Source organism: Cervus elaphus, chromosome 8, assembly GCF_910594005.1.
Source record: "Cervus elaphus chromosome 8, mCerEla1.1, whole genome shotgun sequence".
Lineage (NCBI taxonomy): Eukaryota > Metazoa > Chordata > Mammalia > Artiodactyla > Cervidae > Cervus > Cervus elaphus.
The window spans coordinates 54,148,958-54,169,261 of record NC_057822.1 but is presented as its reverse complement, the minus strand read 5'-3'; the positions used below and the strand labels follow the sequence as shown (position 1 = coordinate 54,169,261).

The following is a 20,304-nucleotide window of genomic DNA, read 5'->3' as shown; positions in this document are numbered from 1 at the left end:
ATTGTTTGCTGGAGGATGGTGTGTCCTCACTGTGGGCCAGGCTTCAGTTTTCTCTTCTATGAAAGAGAGATAATAGTACACTTACCTCATAGGATTGTTTTAAAGTTGAGTTAATATGTAACTTACTAAGAACAGTGTGGTGCATGGTAAACACTCAATAAGGTTTAGCTACTGTTACTTCGGGAGTGAATCATGGGCGTGAATTGTAGACATGGAGACAGCTGGTATATGCTTACGTTATTGAGAAAAGAACTTCCCTCTACATTTATTACACTACAGATTGTCTTTAAAAATTAAAATGTAAATATATTTGATCTTTTAAATGTATGTATTTGTGTTAAACTTGAAAGATTTTGTTTTTCCTTTGAGGCACATAGATTTAAGGATGCATGCTAGAGAGAGATCTCAGGCGAATTTGGAACTAGAGCTGCTTTTTCAGTGCTTTCAAGTTGAAAAGAAACAGCCCATCTAAAGCTCAGATGTACCACCGATGAGTACAAGCTTGTGTCACGTTTCACTCTAGTACATACTGTTTGCGAAACATGGGCTCTTTAGACCTTGAAGCAGAAACTGACGTGTACAGAGCAGAGCTGTCGTGGGTGCCAGTGAACATGTGACCTACCGCATGCTTTTTAGACTGACTCATTTAATTATACACCAGTAACTCAGAAGCAGTTCCTGAGAAACATGCTGAAAACAGGGTAATGCTGTACTGATGCTGATGGTAGAGAAAACCGGCTGGAAAAGCCTGGCTTCCAGCACAGCCGCGCTGCCCGTGTGCCTGCCCTGTGATGCTCAGAGACCTCGTTTCATACACCCAGCGCCTGCTTCTCACGGCACCCAGCCCGGGGGAAGCCAGTCATGTCTGTTGTAGGAAGGCGTGACAAATAGTCTTGTGGGCAAACGCTTGACTGCTCTTGGTCTGTGAAAGGAAAGATTTGAACTAAAATACCGTTTCCCACAGTGTACTGCTTGTACCACTGGTAGGATAAGAGGTGTCTTTAGGTGTACATGATAGATTTTTAAATTTTTATAATGACATATGTGTGTGTATACATATATTTAAATGGATATTAAAAATATAACTGGCAGATCAGATTTATGATTTCATCATTTTTATTCTATAGGTCATAACTACTTTAAAACACATTTAGTGTATAGATACAAAAAAAAGTAGTGTAGGAAGTGTGTAAATATCCAATATTTGGAAACCATAGTCTGGAGTGTCTCTGGACCCATTCTCTGTATTTCTGTATTTCATTTTCTCAGTTTGTTGATAATTTTACTATTTTTGCTATGCAGAAGTGGAGAAAAATGGGGAAAACAGCATGTTTGTCTTAGTATTAATATTTCAAAAGTGGAAATAATTATTCATAGTCCTTCTTACTGTATAGGAATATGATGAGCTAATGAACTTGAGTTTACTTAGGGCTAAATGGTGGCCGTTGGAAGCAAAAGGCAATGTAATCATACCCGGTGGTATAATCCTCTGGCTAGAAGGGCTGATGGAAAGGGGAATACTTGTCAAGGTAAACATCCATTAGAAAACAAAGGCTAGTGTTCATGTGATCGTCAGCTGTTATGTGTGTACTTTTCTTTAGTTTGCCTTGTTCTTTCCTCCTAGGTTCCTGGTGCAGTTCAGGCAGGACAAAGTGTGCGTGAAGTTTATTCAGGGCAACCAGAAAAACGGGAGTGTCCCAACCTGCAAACGAAAAAACAACCGCCTCCTTGAAGTTGCCGTCCCTTAACTGGGCCTCCTGTCTGCTCCCGTGGACTTGCTTCTTAGTAACAGTGCAATTTTGTTTTGTTTTGTTTGGAGTTCATTGTATGTTGGGGAATTGCCACAGGTTAATACTGGTAGAGTCCCTAGGCAAAATAAAGATATTTGACTAATCAATTTTTATTATTGGCATAGTTTTAACCCTTAAAGTACACATTCTGCCCTGGGACAGAATTGTAGAAGCTAACAGTGTCTATGCCCTGTCCTGTGTGTTCTTTGTTTAGTCCTGTTAGATTTGTGTGCCCTAATGCAGCATATTACTCATAAATCACTAATACATCTGAGTGTAGAAAACGCTCTTAAGAGACAGTGCATCCATTCGTCACCTATTTATTGAATGCCTACTCTGTGCTAGGCACTGTACTAGGCGATACAAAAACTTATTAGTAGCCCCCCCCCCTTCCCGGCCCCTTTTTTTTTCCTTAAGGCCATTGTGTTCTGGCTGGTTTGTGCTGGCTTAACCAGAGCTAAGAGAGTTTGAAAATGTTGAGACCAGAACAGTTACTAGTGATAATGGATAGCATTCATTAGGAACCCTGTAGGATGGTCTTTAACAATATATACTTCAAGAAGGGCTGGTCCTAGGAAGTAGAAATATATGACTGGGTAAAAATGCCTCTACATGTGGTTTCTATTTGAAAAGAGAAAACTGACATTTGAACAGGACTTTTAATTTGTTCACATCTCTTATCATTGCTTTTAAAACAGTAGGAAAGAGTAATTCTTATTTTAGAAAAAGTAACAGAAGCAGTCCAGCAAGGTTATATTTTCCTTTTTCTGATAAGCATCATATATGATCCTAGATATGCTAATACCTACAGAGTGTTGTTTTCATCCAGATTTGAGTATCTGTTTTAAACATCTAATAAAGGGAAGGGCTTAAAGCCTTTCAGGTGGTGGTAAGCATTCTCTATGATATGCAGTAAACATCTGAGATCTTTTTTGAAGATTTTATTTATAATATACACTTTGTATGAGAGAGGTGATTAGTACAGTGTGCATGTTTTAGTCAAGGATCAAAATGATGTGTGTTAATTTGCAGGACTATTTTTACCCCAAAAATTACGGTTAGTATTCATTTTGGAAATCACATTTTAAACTTTGGAATCAAAATTGTTTCTTATTTGGGAGGACAATGTATATACATTGGTATGTTAAATAATAAAACTGTTCTAATTTGGTGCCATTTCCTGGATCACAACTGTATTTTTGTATTTCAAGCTATTTTCTTAAGTTTTGTGTCAATGTATTATCACATGGAAAGGCTTTACAATCCAAACATTACTTGTTCTCTGTGTAATTGAATTTCACTTGCCTTTTATAAACGAGAAACAGTCATTGAAACTATTTTTCTGGGGATTTTCTTTTAACTTTTGTACTTAAAAAAGTTGTTCCTGTAAAAAAAAATCCTCAAAAGCCTTTGTGCTTATTGGTTCAAGTAGAAGATACAATTGCTTTCTTTTAGTCTTTTCCAACATATATCTAAAGTGGTAGATTGATAATTCCTGAAATAAGTGAGTAGAAATTTGGAACTGAGAGGTGGTTTTTTTTTTAATGCTTTAAAAAATATGTAATGCATTCCATTGTTTGACAAAAAAAGAAGTATGAAAAGATATATAACACAGACTTTGCATCCCGTCAGTCACCCATTCGCTCAGGTCCTGTGCCTTGCGGAAGCGTTGACTATTGTTTTCAGCTGGTTGTGCTTTACTTTGCTGTGAAGTTGCTCAGTCGTGTCCAGCTCTTTGCGACCCCACGGACTGCTGCACAGCAGGCCCCTCTGTCCTCCACGGTCTCCCGGAGCTTGCTCAGATTCGCGTCCATCGAGGCGGTGATGCTGTCTGTCTCTCATCCTTTGCTGCCCCCGTCTCCTTTTGCCTTCAGTTTTTCCCAGTCTTTCTTTTACTCTACTTTATGCATATGCTTACAAGAGGAAATAAAAATAGAGATTCTTACCTTCCTCCTGCTTTAGTAGACAAAAGCTAATATATTATAAATATTGTTCTTTACTCTGCCTTTTTCACTCTTCACTCTTTGTGCCATAGTCTTCCATTGTCTGGATGCACTATGCTGATTTATCCAGTCGTCTGATCATCGTTGGGCTGTTTTCTGAACGGAAGCTTTCAGGGCACAGCAGCGATGCCTGTGCTGCTCGCCCATGGCCCTCCTAACGAGGGCTTACTGCCTGAGCATCCACTGTTGGTGTGTCTCTGAATTTCTGTCGCTGTCCTTCAGTGGAGAATTAAAGTGGCACTCCAGATTTCCTGTGTACCCTAGTAACACAGCCCTAACTTATTCCCAGCCCCCACTTGGTTGCCCAGCCCCTGGAATGTCTTGTCGATGTTGTGCTTGAAAAAAGTAACCAGGCAGTGGGGACCAGACCTCAGATATTGCTGAGTTTCCGCATTGTTGATGCAGTTACCCTTGACTTTGACATCCATCTACCACAAGCCTAGAAAGGAACTTGGGAAAGTTACCAACTTAAAGGCTGGATACAGCTTTGTAATTTCATACTCTGAATAATAACTTGGACCCGATACTCAAGTGGAAGACCTTCAGCTGCAGTTTGAGTGCCTTTGCTTGTACTCCAGGGCCTGTCTGTAATGGCAAAGTAACAGGCCAAGGGTTCTGAGAACTGGGCACATCTTTAGAATTGAAGGTTTGGCTGAAATATAAGAGAATAAATGGTATTATTATTATTATCATGGCATTTCAAGTAATATGCTGACTGAGAACTCTCAAGTTCATGTAATTGAATATAATGATAATTACTTTTATAATTATATAAAAGTATATTATATATATACTTAATATATATATAAAAGCCTGGTATAATTATGATAATTACTCACAATAAACTGTGGAAAATCCTGAAAGAGATGGGAATACCGGACCACCTAACCTGCCTCTTGAGAAACCTGTATGCACGTCAGGAAGCAACAGTTAGAACTGGACATGGAACAACAGACTGGTTCCCAATAGGAAAAGGAGTACGTCAAGGCTGTATATTGTCACCTTGCTTATATAACTTATATGCAGAGTACATCATGAGAAACGCTGGGCTGGAAAAAGCACAAGCTGTAATCAAGATTGCTGGGAGGAATATGAATAACCTCAGATATGCAGATGACACCACCCTTATGGCAGAGAGTGAAGAGGAACTAAAAAGCCTCTTGATGAAAGTGAAAGAGGAGAGTAAAAAAGTTGGCTTAAAACTCAACATTCTCTCTGGAGAAGGAAATGGCAACCCACTCCAGTATTCTTGCTTGGAGAATCCCATGGACGGAGGAGCCTGGTAGGCTACCAGTCCATGGGGTCACAAAGAGTCAGACACGACTAAGCCACTTCACTTCACTTCACTCCCGCATTGCAGGCGGATTCTTTAAAAAAAAAAAAAAAAAAGCTCAACATTCAGAAAACTAAGATCATGGCATCTGGTCCCATCACTTCATGGGAAATGGGGAGACAGTGGAAACAGTGTCAGACTTTATTTTTGGGGGCTCCAAAATCACTGTAGATGGTGATTGCAGCCATGAAATTAAAAGACACTTACTCCTTGGAAGGAAAGTTATGACCAACCTAGATAGTATATTAAAAACAGAGACATTACTTTGCCAGCAAAGGGCCGTCTGGTCAAGGCTATGGTTTTTCCAGTGGGCGTGTTTGGATGTGAGAGTTGGATGGTGAAGAAAGCTGAGCGCTGAAAAATTGATGCTTTTGAACTATAGTGTTGGAGAAGACTCTTGAGAGTCCCCTGGACTGCAAGGAGATCCAACCAGTCCATCCTAAAGGAGATCAGTCCTGGGTGTTCATTGGAAGGACTGATGCTGAAGCTGAAACTCCAATACTTTGGCCACCTCATGTGAAGAGTTGACTCATTGGAAAAGACCCTGATGCTGGGAGGGATTGGGGGCAGGAGGAGAAGGGGACGACAGAGGATGAGATGGTTGGATGGCATCACCCACTCGATGGACATGGGTTTGAGTAAACTCCGGGAGTTGGTGATGGACAGGGAGGCCTGGCGTGCTGCAGTTCATGGGGTCGCAAAGAGTCGGACACGACTGAGCGACTGAACTGAACTGATGATAATTACAGCATGATTTAAAATTCTTTGAAGCTACATATAATAGAAAACAGCATTTGGGTTGTTTTGTTTTTTTTTCTCTTATATGCTGTTTTTCATGTATTAGGTAAGATGGTTTAGGCCCTAAGATGTTCAAATAGCAAGCACTTTTTGAAATGGTGTAAGTTGCTGGTAAATTCCGTAATGGTCTATTTTTTTGCCAAAAGGCACTGTCGTAGGAGCCTTTGTTTTTTAACTGGGCATTGTTTTTCCATTAATACTGCAGTACTCAAATTCACGAAAAGGAAGGACAGTAGTCTGCTATTCTCTCCTCCTGGTGAGAAAAGCAGCTGTGAGTTTTCATTTTCCGCTTGAAGATTTAATGTTGAGGAGTTATATTATTATTGGAGGGGCTCTTTCTTTGGATCTCATGTTAACAATTCCATTGTGTGTGCTTTCATCTCAGGGTTTGCCTAGCTGAAGCATAGGAAGCCTCAGTCTTGCCGAGCTGACACTTCATAGTCTCATCAGCTCGGGTTCCAGCAGCCACTTGGTAGGAAGCTCCTTCTTTTTAGTTGTTTTCTTCCAAGTCTTGAGGTTCTTTGCTTTGTTCTCTGAGGTTTGAAGATCATTTTCAAAATCTGGAGTTCATCACAGTAGAGCGTAAACCACAATTTCTTCCTCATTAACTCTTTTTTTTTGCTGGCATGGTGGCCAGATCCCACTGCTCAGTTTCATAAAATTCAACAAAATTCTAACTTTGTAAGGAAAACAGTTTCAGCTTCTCAGTGTTTAAGGAGGAAACTTGAAACAGAATTTTAATTCCGTATTCACCAAAAGGCCTGGCAGTACTGAGAAAAGAAATAGATCAGCCAGTTACCTTTTCACTGCACTTAGTTTTTTAATGTTTTTTTTTTAAAAGCCAGTTTTGAGATATGATCAACACTTAGTTTTAGGTGTGTGTGCATGGTCAGTCACATCTGACCCTTTGCAACCCCGTGGACTGCAGAGCCCGCCAGGCTCCTCTGTCTATGGGATTCTCCAGGCAAGGATACTGGAGTGAGTTGCCATTTCCTCCTCCGGGTAGTTTTAAATATACAACATAATGAATTGCTTTATGTGTTATTGTGAAATGATTATCACAATAAATTTAGTTAACATTCATCACCTCTCAATTCTTGTGGTGAGCACTTTTAAGAATACTCTAAGTCATTTCACTCCAACATTTTTTTTTTTAACTTCCTTTCTCACACCAATTAATGGATCTGGCATATTCTCTTTAAAAATATTTTTTTAATAACATACACATCAGAAATATATACAAACCAGAAATGGACCTTTCCAAGAATTTTTTACCAAGTGAACACGCCCATATAACTAGCACCCAAAAAAGAAGCACCCCCAAGATAACACCCAGAAACTCTTCCTGCATCCCGGTCGTGATCCGTTATAAAAGTAACTTTGTTTTTGTTGTCTAGTATTATGTTTTAATTTTGACCTTTTTTTTTTTTTGCTTCCTATAACTAGAATCATCCAGTATATTCTCTTCTTTCTGGCCTCTTTCATTCAAATGACTTCAAATTTTGGATTTTGATCTTTTCCCGGGCCCCAGATACTCCTGTGATTCTGGGCAGTGGCAGCAGCTCCTGGTCAGCACCGAGGTCACAAGGGGAAACAGCTGATACACCTATGACTATTCTGTGCCCAGACAACTTTCTGTTTTTCACTTTCAGTGTAGTATTCAGTATATCACATGGGATATTCAGCACTTTGTTATAAAACAGGCTTTGTTTTAAGTGACTTTGGCCAACTGTAGGTTAATGTACGTGTTCTGAGCGTGTTTCAGGCAGGCCAGGCTAAGCTACCCTGTTCGGTAGGTTAGGTGTATTAAATGCATCTTTGGATTATGGGATTTTCAGCTTACAATGGGGTTTATCAAGAATGTAATCCTGTCGTCAAGTTGGGGAAGGTGTAATTGTGGGATTCGTTTATATTATTGAATGCAGCTAAAGTTTGTTCTCCTGGCTATATGATACTTCATCTTGTGAGTAGATCGCACTTTTGTAATCCATGTTGCTGCGATGGGCGTTTGGCTGTTACGCATAGTGCTGCTGCAAGCATTCCTATGCACATCTTTTGGTGAATATCTCTATACATTTCTGCTGGTTATATACCTAGGAATAGAGCTGCTGGGTCATAGGTCAGCATGTGTCCAGCTTTAGTAGATGCCATCAAACTGTCTCACAAAAAGTCGGCTCTAGTTTACACTCTGCTCAGTAGCGCACGAGGTCATGGTTGCACCACATCCTTGCCATACTGGGTGTTGGCCGTCGTTTTCACTTTGATCCTTCTGATGGATCTTTAATTCAAATTTTCCTGGTGACTAATGAACCCAAACACCTTTTCAATATTGTCCACTTATCATTTTTTGTGAAGTGCCTATTCAAGTATTTTGACACTTTTTTCTGTTCGATTCTCTGTCTTTGACTTGCAGTTGTTTTGTATTTGAGCCCTTTATAGGATGTGTGGTCTGGATTGTCTCACAGTCTGGTCTCCTGTTTACTCGCTTACCAATGCCTTTTGATAGCTAAATATTCCCTTTTAGTGTAGTCCAGTTCACCGATTCTTTCCTTTATGGTTAATACTTTGTTTTCTATTTATGAAATGCTTGTTTACCCAAGTTTATGATTATATTTGCCTATGATTTCCATTAAAACCTTTATTTTGCCTTTCCCATTTAGCTCTTTAGTCTATTGGAGTTTTTGTTTGCTTTTGTTTTTGAATGGTGTAAGGTAGGAAGTCAAGATTCATTTTTTTCCACATTGATATGCAGTGAACCTGATACCTTTTAATGAAAAGGCCATCCTTGCCCCGCTATACTGTTTGATTCTTTATTACATTGATTATGTATCTTTGTGTTAGTACTAATATTAGTTTGTAGCTTTGCAACATGTTGGCATAGTCATTTAGAAGTGAAATTCCTGACTCTTAGAGGTCCTACAGTCTTGTGATAGAAGGGGGAAAAGCATTAAGACTAATAAATTTTCAGGTACTTTAAGTAGTGACAGTTGGATTTCTAAAAATGTGAACTTAAATAGCCTTTCTCTAGCCACAAGGATCAGGCATCGGAGTTTCTAATGGGATCATATGGGGAAAAGATTCAAGGTTTCCTTGAAGTAAATCAGCAGTGTCTAATTTTATATGATATTTTGGTTTTCCATTAACTCAGTGGCTCCTGTCCATATCCCTGATCATTCCCATTTACAGTTTTCCATACTATCTTCATAAGAAGTGTGTTTGAGTATTCTCTTTGATTTTTAGGTGTTTCCTTCAATTCCGTTCTTTGCTCTGCTGTGCTTAGTCGCTCAGTCGTGTCCCACTCTTTGTGACCCATGGACTGTAGGCCCCAGGCTCTTCTGTTCATGGGATTTTCCAGGCAAAAATACTGGAGTGGGTTGCCATGCCTTCCTCCCGGAGATCTTCCAGATCCAGGAATCAAACCCACGTCTCCTGTGTTACAGGCAGAGTCTTCACCCACTGAGCCATCAGAGAGCTCAGTTCTTTGGTGGTAGATGATGAGAGACCTCTGAGGTGGTTCTTTAACAGTCTTCTACAATATTTTTACCATCTTTTACGATGACTTACCTGTGCAGTGATGATAGTCTGTAGGTGAGGCTGTGAGGTACTGCATGTGGAATTCACATCATTGGCTTCTGTGGTACTCAAACACATTTTTAATTAAAAGTTTTTTTCTGAATCATTTCCTAGTAATCAGCCATTCCATTCTCTTGGGTGCAGTTCTGTGCTTGTTAAATTCAGAATTGCCTTCTCGAAAATGATTTCTGCAAACTCAGCTTTCCTGACACAGAGATTTTAATTGACAGAGAGGAGCAGTAAAGGCATATGCCTTCACCACCCACTTCTTTTTTTATGAGGGGCAAATTATAAACATAGAAAAACATGTTTATTATTAATTTTATATGCAACAGTAATAATCATTTCCCAGAAAGGTATGCATGTCTGTAAATCAAATAAGGAAGAAGTTTACATGGGTCTTAGCGCATACACGGAAAGGAGAGGGGTGGATTTGTTGAGAAATTGCACAGCAGAAAATAAAACTTTCATTTAGAAACCTGAAAGTAGTCCTTCAGCTACAAGGTCATCTTCATTGTTTATTCAGTAACATAATGTGTATGGTAATATTGCCATTCTGTCGTCTCATAGAATGTATTCTAACTTATACTTAAGCAGAGTAATCATAAAGACTCATTCCCCTTTGTATAGCCCCTAAAAATGACCTGAAATGAATTTCCTAAAGTTTGAAAACAGCTTTTAGAATAGAAGCTCATAGAAGATAGAGCGGTATCTATTAGATAGGATACAGCACCATTTTATTCAATTGAAACTACCTAATAACTTTCTCCTGTTGGCTTAGACAGTGACGAATCCACCTGCAATGCAGGAGATGGGTTCAGTCCCTGGGTTGGGAAGATCCCTTGGAGAGGGGAATGGCTACCCACTCCAGTGTTCTTATGTGTAGAATTCCATGGACAGAGGAGCCTGATGGGCTACAGCCCATGGTGTCAGAGTCAGAGATGACTGAGTGATTTACACATACTTCCTCATGGGGGAAAATCAGTAAGTTTCTATTCAGATGTCTAAGCTAGCATTTTTGAGATTCAAGTTCAAAAAGGGCTTGACAAGTTTAACACTGCCCAGGCATAACATTTACTCAGAGGGGAGAAAACTTGTTTCTCTCTTGAATATTTTGTAAGATTTCAGTTCAGTTCAGTTCAGTTGCTCAGTCGTGTCTGACTCTTTGCGACCCCATGGACTGCAACACACTAGGCCTCCCTGTCCATCACCAACTCCTGGAGTTTACCCAAACTCATGTCCATTGAGTCAGTGATGCCATCCAATCATCTCATCCTCGGTGATCCCCTCCTCCTCTCGCCTTCAATCTTTTCCCAGCATTGGGGTCTTTTCAGATGAGTCAGTTCTTCGCGTCAGGTGGCCAAAGTATTGGAGTTTCAGCTTCAGCATCAGTCCTTCCAAAGAATATTCAGGACTGATTTCCTTTAGGATGGACTGGTGGGATCTCCTTGCAGCCCAAGGGACTCTCAAGAGTCTTCTCCAGCACCACAGTTCAAAAGCATCAATTCTTCAGCACTCAGTTTTCTTTACAGTCCATCTCTCACATCCATACATGACCACTGGAAAAACCATAGCCTTGACCAGACGGACCTTTGTTGGCAAAGTAATGTCTCTGCTTTTTAATACGCTGTCTTATAGGTTGGTCATAACTTTCCTTCCAAGGAGTAAGCATCTTTTAATTTCATTGCTGCAGTCATCATCTGCGGTGATTCTGGAGCCCAAAAAATGAAGTCTGTCACTTTTTCCATTGTTTCCCCATCTATTTCCCATGAAGTGATGGGACCAGATGCCATGATCTTAGTTTTCTGACTGTTGAGCTTTAAGCCAACTTTTTCACTCCTCTTTCACTTTCATCAAGAAGCTCTTTAGTTCTTCTTTGCTTTCTGCCATAAGGGTAGGGTCATCTGCATATCTGAGGTTATTGATCTTTCTGGCAATCTTGATTCCAGCTTGTGCTTCATCTAGCCCTGCGTTTCTCGTGATGTACTCTGCATACAAGTTATATAAGCAAGGTGACACTATACAGCCTTAACATACTCCTTTCCTGATTTGAAACCAGTCTGTTGTTCCATGTCCAGTTCTAACTGTTGCTTCCTGACCTGCATACAGGTTTCTCAAGAGGCAGGTCAGGTGGTCTGGTATTCCCATCTCTTTCAGAATTTTCCATAGTTTATTGTGATCCCCACAGTCAAAGGCTTTGGCATAGTCAATAAAACAGAAGTAGATGTTTTTCTGGAACTCTCTTGCTTTTTTGATGATCCAACGGATGTTGGCAATTTGATCTCTGGTTCCTCTGCCTTTTCTAAAACCAGCTTGAACATCTCGAAGTCCACGGTTCACATATTGTTGAAGCCTGGCTTGGAGAATTTTGAGCATTACTTTACTAGTGTGTGAGGTGAGTGCAATTGTGCAGTAGTTTGAGCGTTCTTTGGGATTGCCTTTCTTAGGGATTGGAATGAAAACGGACCTTTTCCAGTCCTGTGGCCACTGCTTTTTTCCAAATTTGCTGGCATATTGAGTGCAGCACTTTCACAGCATAATCTTTTAGGATTTGAAATAGCTCAACTGGAATTCCATCACCTTCCCTAGCTTTGTTCGTAGTGATGCTTCCTAAGGCCCACTTGACTTCACATTTCAGTATGTCTGGCTCTAGGTGAGTGATCACACCATCGCGATTATCTGGGTCATGAAGATGTTTTTTGTACAGTTCTTCTGTGTATTCTTGCCACCTCTGCTTAATATCTTCTGCTTCTGTTAAGTCCATACTATTTCTATCCTTTATTGTGCCCATCTTTGCATGAAATGTTCCCTTGGTATCTCTAATTTTCTTGAAGAGATCTCTAGTCTTTCCCATTCTGTTGTTTTCCTCTATTTCTTTGCATTGATCACTGAGGAAGGCTTTCTTATCTCTCCTTGCTATTCTTTGGAACTCTGCATTCAAATGGGTATATCTTTCCTTTTCTCCCTTGCCTTTCACTTCTTTTCTTTTCACAGCTATTTGTACGGCCTCCTCAGACAACCGTTTTGCCTTTTTTCATTTCTTTTTCTTAGGAATGGTCTTGATCCCTGCCTCCTGTACAATGTCATGAACCTCTGTCCATAGTTCTTCAGGCACTCTGTCTATCAGATCTTATCCCTTGAATCTATTTGTCACTTCCACTGTATAATCAAGGGATTTGATTTAGGTCATACCTGAATGGTGTAGGATTCGGGTGACTATAAACAAAAATAAGAAGAAAGATGTTCATAGGCATCTTTTTGTTGGAAAGCACATTCATTTTACCATAGCTTTGACTATAAATAGGGGAAAAGTTCTTATGTCTGGGTATTATGGACAAATTAAGGTAGAGATCCAGGAAATGTCAGAAGTTGGAATCTAGTCTTTCTGATCATCTCTGAGGCAGTTTGGTAATAGCTGTCTTTACTTCCTTGCACAAATTGGACTTGGATCTGAAAAAGAAATGGGATCTGGTAATATTAATTGAAAAGCAATTGGGAGCTGGTGCAGAAACATTATAAAAACGGAAGGAAATACACCCACCGATTTGTTCCTTCCACTAGAAAAAAACCCCACAGATGAGGATAACATGTGGTGTCTTGAACTGCCCCCAAACCACACTGGATACACAGATTTTGTTTGAAACCACTTATTTCACAAGTATACATGCAGATATGTGTACATGCAGACACACCATTCATATCTCTTTCTAAAGATGCCATTTCTAATGGGCACTTGTATGTACACGTCTGCTGTCCTCATCCTGGATTGCTCAAAAGTCATCGTTAGTCACATGGTTGTCAACTTACCTGCCAAACAAACCCATCTCTGAATACTTTTTCTTTGGGACAACCATTTCAGGATTTCGTTCTACAGTTGACCCTTGAACAACATGGGTTTAAACTTTACAGATCCATTTATATGCCGTTTTTTTTCAATAGTAAATACTGTAGTACTATAAAATCCACAGTTGGTTGAGTTACCAGGTGCTAAAACCACAGATATGGAGGAGCAATATATATGGAGAGCTAACTATAAGATATTTGAATTTTTACTGTGTGGAGGATCAGTGATGCTAATCCCTGCATTGTTCAAGGGCCGGTTATATTTTCTGCTAAGACATGCTACATTCTAGGAATGGGAACTACTTTATATTCGGTGCAAAGATTTAAATTCTTACAGTTTTGCCATCAAGTCCTATTTTGATGTGACCAAGTCACTTATCATTCAATAATTACATCACTGTTTATTCTTTTCATGCAGGTAATGTCTTTAAACCAAAATCAGATCCCTGAATGGGCCATTTTGCTTTATCTTAGACTTCACCTCAACAAATCTTGCCAAATGCACATCGTTAGACAAAAATGCCATTTGATCCCTTGTTAGAAACCTGATACTGCGGTTCAAGTGAAGGTACATTGAGAGTGTCTCAGGGTTGCCATTCTGACTTGGAATGTGGATGCTGAGGATTAAAAGTGTTAGTGAAAGGAAAACACTTTCAACTCTTCCCTGAAACGAGAATCTTTCCTTTCACAGTGGAGTTTCAAGAAAAGCAGTGAAACAATATTGAGATCTCTGTCATGTAATTGGGTGGATCCCAATGTTGTCTAGTGTGAAGACCCCTTAATTTATTCATGAATACCTGCATGACCTCATGCTTTTAACATCTTCTGACTGGGCAGATACATAATTTTTGAGTTCATTCAGTAAGTTTGCATTTTCTTAATCAGAACATCTCAACACATTTGCAAAGTGGAAATACATATGTTTGCTGTCATCAATACGGTAAACAGAACTTCACGTAGACTCATGGACCCCTTGCCAAAATGCCATAGTTTGAGAACTGCAATCTGTAACTTCCAGTTCCCTTACATTATAGGTAAGAAAAATCAGGACCCAGAGAGATTCAATAATTTGGTCCAGGGTTTTATGGTCTCTTGCAAAACCAGACTGTAGTCCACATCTCCTGGTTTTCTCACTCCCTACCACAGGCTCCCTTAGTTGGATTAGGAAAGGATGCTCAAACTCCTGAATTTTCATTTATGGATTTACAGTGGTGGATATTAATGGAAGGAGCTTCTCAGGTGGTGCTAGTGGTAAAGAATACGCCTGTCAATGCAGGAGGCCCAAGAGACATGGGTTCAATCTCTGGGTCAGGAAGATCCCCTGGAATAGGAAATGGCAACCCACTCCAGTATCCTTGCCTGGAAAATTCCATGGACAGAAGAGTCTGGCCTCAAAGAGTCAGACATGACTGAGCATATATTAATGGAAGATACCACAGTACAAAAAAACATGCAGGAGAAATGGACCCCATGTAGAAACCCAAGCTGGCAATGCCTAGCGCATAATCATTGTTCAATAAATTGACCAGATAGAAGCAAAACTTCTCCATTTCTAACCCTCTGTCCCTCCACCTCTCCCTACCCCCTGAGTGTTCCCTTAAATGAAGATTTCTGTCCTTGTTCATTCAAGTTATACAATTGAATGTTCAACCCCACTTTTCTGAAAAATATATATTTATAATTCAATTCCCACATCACTCTCCCCACCAGCAATAACTTTATATAATAACTTCTTGAGACCATCCCTCTGGCAAGAAGTAGGCACAAGCAGACGGATCATTCTCAGTTCCTAGGCAGATATTTCAGAAAGAAATTTTCTCTCTTGCAGTCTAAGGAAAGTAACATTTATATGAACAATTAAGTAACCCTGGTCTTCATTCATTCTTTGGAGTTACCTCTAAGCTAGTTAAGATGGTGTATATTGCAGTCGGATCCCGGCAGCAGCTGCAGCGGCTCTTGTCTCGTAGCCTCTCCTCGCTATCGCCTTTTCGCTTCCGGAAACATGGCCTCCGGTGTGGCTGTGTCTGATGGGGTCATCAAAGTGTTCAACGACATGAAAGTGCGTAAGTCGTCGACACCAGAGGAAGTGAAGAAGCGCAAGAAGGCGGTGCTCTTCTGCCTGAGTGAGGACAAGAAGAACATCATCCTGGAGGAGGGCAAGGAGATCCTGGTGGGTGACGTGGGCCAGACGGTAGACGACCCTTATGCCACCTTTGTCAAGATGCTGCCAGACAAGGACTGCTGCTACGCCCTCTATGACGCAACCTACGAGACCAAGGAGAGCAAGAAGGAGGACCTGGTGTTCATCTTCTGGGCCCCTGAGTGTGCACCCCTTAAGAGCAAAATGATCTATGCCAGCTCCAAGGATGCCATCAAGAAGAAGCTGACGGGGATCAAGCATGAATTACAAGCAAACTGCTACGAAGAGGTCAAGGACCGCTGCACCCTTGCAGAGAAGCTGGGGGGCAGCGCCATCATCTCCCTGGAGGGCAAGCCTTTGTGAGCCCCCTCCAGCCCCCTGCCTGGAGCATCTGGCAGCCCCAGACCTGCCCACGGGGGTTGCAGGCTGCCCCCTTCCTGCCAGACCGGAGGGGCTGGGGGGATCCCAGCAGGGGGAGGGCAGTCCCTTCACCCCAGTTGCCAAACAGCCCCCCCCACCCCCTGGACCTTCCTCCTCCCTCCACCCCTGACGGTTCTGGCCTTCCCAAACCGCTTTTGATCTTGATTCCTCTTGGGTTGAAACAGACCAAGTTCCCCCCCCCCCCCCGCCCCGGAACCCCTGTTTGGGGGGGGCCTGTATTTTTTTTAACGACACCCCAGGCCCCCACCTGTTCCTCCCCTTTCCCATGCTGCCAACTTCTAACCGCAATAGTGACTCTGTGCTTGTCTGTTTAGTTCTGTGTATAAATGGAATGTTGTGGAGATGACCCCTCCCTGTGCCGCCTGCTTCCCCTCCCCCCTTTCCTCTGGTCACAGCCACTCATGGAAGCAGGACCAGTAAGGGACCTTCAATTTAAAAAAAAAAAAAAAGAAAAACCACAATAAAAAGGCTCACTAATGGGAAAAAAAAAAAAAAAAAAAGATGGTGTATATTCCCTATGGTTGATTCATGTTGATGCTTGACAAGAAAGCAAAATTCTGTAAAGCAATTATCCTTCAATTAAGAAATAAATTTTAAAAAGATGGTGTATGGTCCAAAAACATCTTATCTTTAATATCAGAAGTATTGACTATCCGGTATCATGAACACCGTTTTAGAACTATGTTTGCATCTTCCCCATGTCCATTGTTATTTGAGTCCCACTGGACTCACCTTTTGTAGAAGAGCTGACGAGCTGTCCAGGGAAGAGTGTTTCATGTCTGGCAGACTCAGACGTTAACTCAGACACTCAAATGAGCCTTTCCTGGATTCAAGGCTGTTTCAGACAAGTCAAGAGTAGACCCTTCTGATTTCCTCCAAAGGGAGGAGGAGATAACAGAGACCTTAAGCTGTCTGAGAAGACATAGACACTTTAGGTATTTTATCTCAGGGAGAAATTGTCACTTTAAGTTTATCTGATAGTGACTGCGTTTAAATTAGTAATATTAAGTTTGTATGAGACTTGGCAGGCTTTCTCTGCCTGCCAAAGCCAGGAGACCCAGGTTCGATCCCTAGGGTTGACAGATCCCATGGAGAAGAAAATGGCAACTCACTCCAGCATTCTTGCCTGGGAAATTCCATGGACAGAGCAGCCTGGTGGGCTACAGTGCATGGTGTCACAAAGAGTCAGACATGACTAAGTGACTGAACAGCCACGTAAGACTTGGCACTTCAATTTTTGTTGTTGTTGTTTAGAACAATGTGACAATGTGACTGCTTGCAACACACCATTTATTTAATAGGAAGGATCAGAGAAACTGATTTGAGTTTCATGAGGCTGCAGTAAGCTAATGTCTGCAGTCTCTGATGAAGTAATGATGGGTGTTCATACAGATTTATACTGCTTAGACCCAGGGGCCCTGACATCTTTTTTCTCTGAGGAAGAGTTTTTTAGAGCAGATTGGAAGCTCCTTCTAAAGTCTGTCAGCTCCATTAATTTTTAGTCCTAGTTTACAAACACACAGCCCAGGGCTTCTATTACACACGCTGGGCTCATGTTTACTCTTTTTTAAGGACAAACCTTCACTAGTGGTCTCTTGGCCCTGTTATTCTCCTCGCTTATCTCAGTCTCTCCAATTATTCCATCTCTAAGCCTCCTCAGGATAAGTGCAAGCAGGAGCCCAAATTATTGGCATTGGAGAGTGACCCTAAAAATATTTGGGGAAGATTGCTCACAATTTTCTATTAACAAATTAGTAACCCAAATGAATACTTCTGATATTTGATACTAAATTGATGAAGATTAAAACAGCCCACAGTACTATTACAGGTGAAAATATGATTAGAGAATCCTGTATAAAAACTGTGACCATGATCTCTACCTTGGTTCTCTTGTGAAGCAGCTCTGAAGAAGTCTCCCCTGTTCTGTATGACAGCAGCATCGGGTCTTCACTTAGAAAGCAGAGATTTGGCACCCTGCTTTTCTTCACCTACTTATCGTGCTTACCTGGGTACCCTGCATGCAGGGCAGTTAGTCAGCAACCCCAGAGCTACCCACGCGGTTCAATGCGGCAGCCTGCGCTTCTCTTGTAAAGGCACTGACTTGCTACACTTCCAGTTAGAGAAAAATCAAAACCGAGTGATCAGAAATTTATAAAGTAAAGTGATTACAGATGAAACTTACAAAAATGCTGAAATTTGCAGAATATGCCCAAAAAAGCCATATTTGTATCATCCCTCTAGAGACAGATTTTGTTTTGTTGGTAGAGTATCTGCTGTATAGCACTTGGGTTTTTTGTTGCTTTCTGTTTTAAAAAGTAAGCTATTACTTTTTCTGTTGCCTGTCTTATTTTCTAAGCTGCTGAATAGGATGATTCTGTTACTGAAAAAAAAAAATTAGAATAATGTGATCAGGTATGTTTTCCACAAGCAAAAATGGCAACAGTTTTTAAAGTTGAAAAAATATTTTTTCAACTACCGAAGTAAGGAGGAGAAGGGTGGTGGCTTCAGCATCTTCACTATGTTCTTCAGCACTTGGAGTGCGTGGCAGCAAACAGAGAAGAGACAGCCTGACAAACTGCCCCCTGAGCACCAAATGGTTCTTGAGCCTACCCAGCTGGTGCTTTGGACTGTAAAGAGAAATAATTGCATCTGCAGAGTTATGCTTCATTTAAGTTTTGTAGGAAATAGCTTTCTACTGTTCCCCTTGAAAACCTTGGGGGCCCAGATGCTAAGAAGCTAACTGTGTCAACTCTCCCTCCATCTTTTTCTGGTACTTATTCAACACAGGAAGACTTATTTGCATTTAAGTTTTAGATAGGAGGCCTCTCTTGACTTAGCAGTCATAAGATTTCCATGGGCTTGTGGCTGACAGATGGATATTTAAACGTGTTTTAAACTTAACATCAAACATGCGTTATTCCTTGAAGCCATATGATCCAGTCTCTCTTGTGGCTAAGCTGTTTCCCGAAGCAAAAGGTGTCCAGAGTCCTCCCCTCTGAAGACAGCGCGCTTGCACACACATGTACCATGTGTGTGTGTCTCAGTCATGTTCAACTCTGAGAGACCCCGTGGACTGCAGCCTTCCACGCTCCTGTCCGTGGATTCTCCGGGCAAGAATACTGGAGTGGCTTGCCATTCCGTTCTCCACGAGATCTTCCTGACCCAGGGATTGAACCCTGGTCTCCTGCATTGTAGGCAGACGCTTTACCATCTGAGCCACTGGGGAAGCATGGGTATACATCAAAAGAGAAAGAAAGAAAAAGTAACCCCATTGTGCACTTGCTGCTTTGAACTTTAACCTCATCTTGCAAATAGGCAGACCTCCTTATCTGTGATACATCTCATCAGGAAATGCTGGAGATAGTTTTGTAACTATTTTGCAACACAATCCTGCATCTTTCTGCCTCTCTTGAAAACAACATGTCCTATCCCTCAAAGTTCTTGACACTTGGGTTAAAATTTTGAAAAGGCAAAAGAACAAAATAGAAATCCATGAACTGTATCGACCACATTCCACCAAAGACCCTGATGCCAGAACCTCTAAAAGTCACTGTTAATTCTTTCTCTACCAGAAATATGTAGCCTCCTTCATACCATCAGGAAGATGCTCCATCCCTCTATGCAGGAGGGGGACTAGTGTGTTGGCTCTGGGTCATTCTGACAGACTCATGGGGACAAAGGATGACAGACACAGGAGAGCCAGTGATGACGCCATGGAGAGAGGGACATGGCCAAGCCGTCTGAACAGAACAACAGATGGGACACAGTGAGCAGGGCTGGTTGGTGAGTGGGAAGGAGCACCGCTGTGTTAGAGGCAGTTCACGCTGATGCCTTACCGAACTCTAATAATAGAGTGTCAGTTACACCCTTACATCTTTCCTTCCATTAGTCTTCTAGAACTCAATTATAAAGATAATGTTATTAAGTTGAGACATATTTGTCTAAATCATAAAATTAACTTTTCAGAAAGACAACAGAGGAACTTCCTAAGGATGAAACATCTTGTGTATTTGAATGATGCGACATTTCTGCTCCCTCATCCCCCACCATTCCACACCCATTGACCCACTCTGGATTGCATCGCTTCATGCCCTAGGGAGGACATCTCCGCCTCACATTCTCTCCTTTCACCTCATTTTCTCGGAGGGGTGCTGTGTTTCATCTCTGTCTTTCCATTCTCTCAGCTTGGTTCACTGCATCTCTGGAAAGTTTATTCTTTTCTGATTGCACATACTCTTTATAATCTCCCTTCTTATTGCCCTTTAGCCTTTCAGTTTTCCTCAGGAGAATTGTATTTCTTCTTCACCTTCATAGCAGTTTTGAACCAAAAAGAGAAAAATGTGTGCTAATCATGACAAAGTAACTCTTTCCTTTAGAGCACTT

The 20,304-nt window shown here is 41.1% G+C and overlaps 2 protein-coding genes across 5 annotated transcripts in view; both read left to right on the top strand.

The window, feature by feature from the left end:
- The window catches only part of MYO1B (myosin IB), a 188,322-nt gene extending 185,356 nt beyond the window's left edge, over window positions 1-2,966 (top strand). For all 4 annotated transcript variants that reach the window (XM_043910537.1, XM_043910538.1, XM_043910539.1 and 1 more), the window contains one exon: window positions 1,625-2,966. In XM_043910537.1, coding sequence (XP_043766472.1) covers window positions 1,625-1,748 — 124 coding nt within the window. In that variant the 3' untranslated portion in view covers window positions 1,749-2,966. The remainder of the gene's footprint in view (window positions 1-1,624) is intronic.
- A 12,280-nt stretch (window positions 2,967-15,246) lies between these two features.
- On the top strand, window positions 15,247-16,196 carry LOC122698855 (cofilin-1-like). Its single transcript, XM_043910534.1, has one exon. The coding sequence runs from the start codon at window positions 15,343-15,345 to the stop codon at window positions 15,841-15,843; it is 501 nt and encodes a 166-aa protein (XP_043766469.1). The 5' UTR covers window positions 15,247-15,342; the 3' UTR covers window positions 15,844-16,196.
- Window positions 16,197-20,304: the final 4,108 nt, after the last annotated feature.

Bases quoted from the DNA above. Each gene is read 5' to 3' on its own strand.
- LOC122698855 (XM_043910534.1), top strand. From the start codon at position 15,343: ATGGCCTCCGGTGTGGCTGTGTCTGATGGGGTCATCAAAGTGTTCAAC.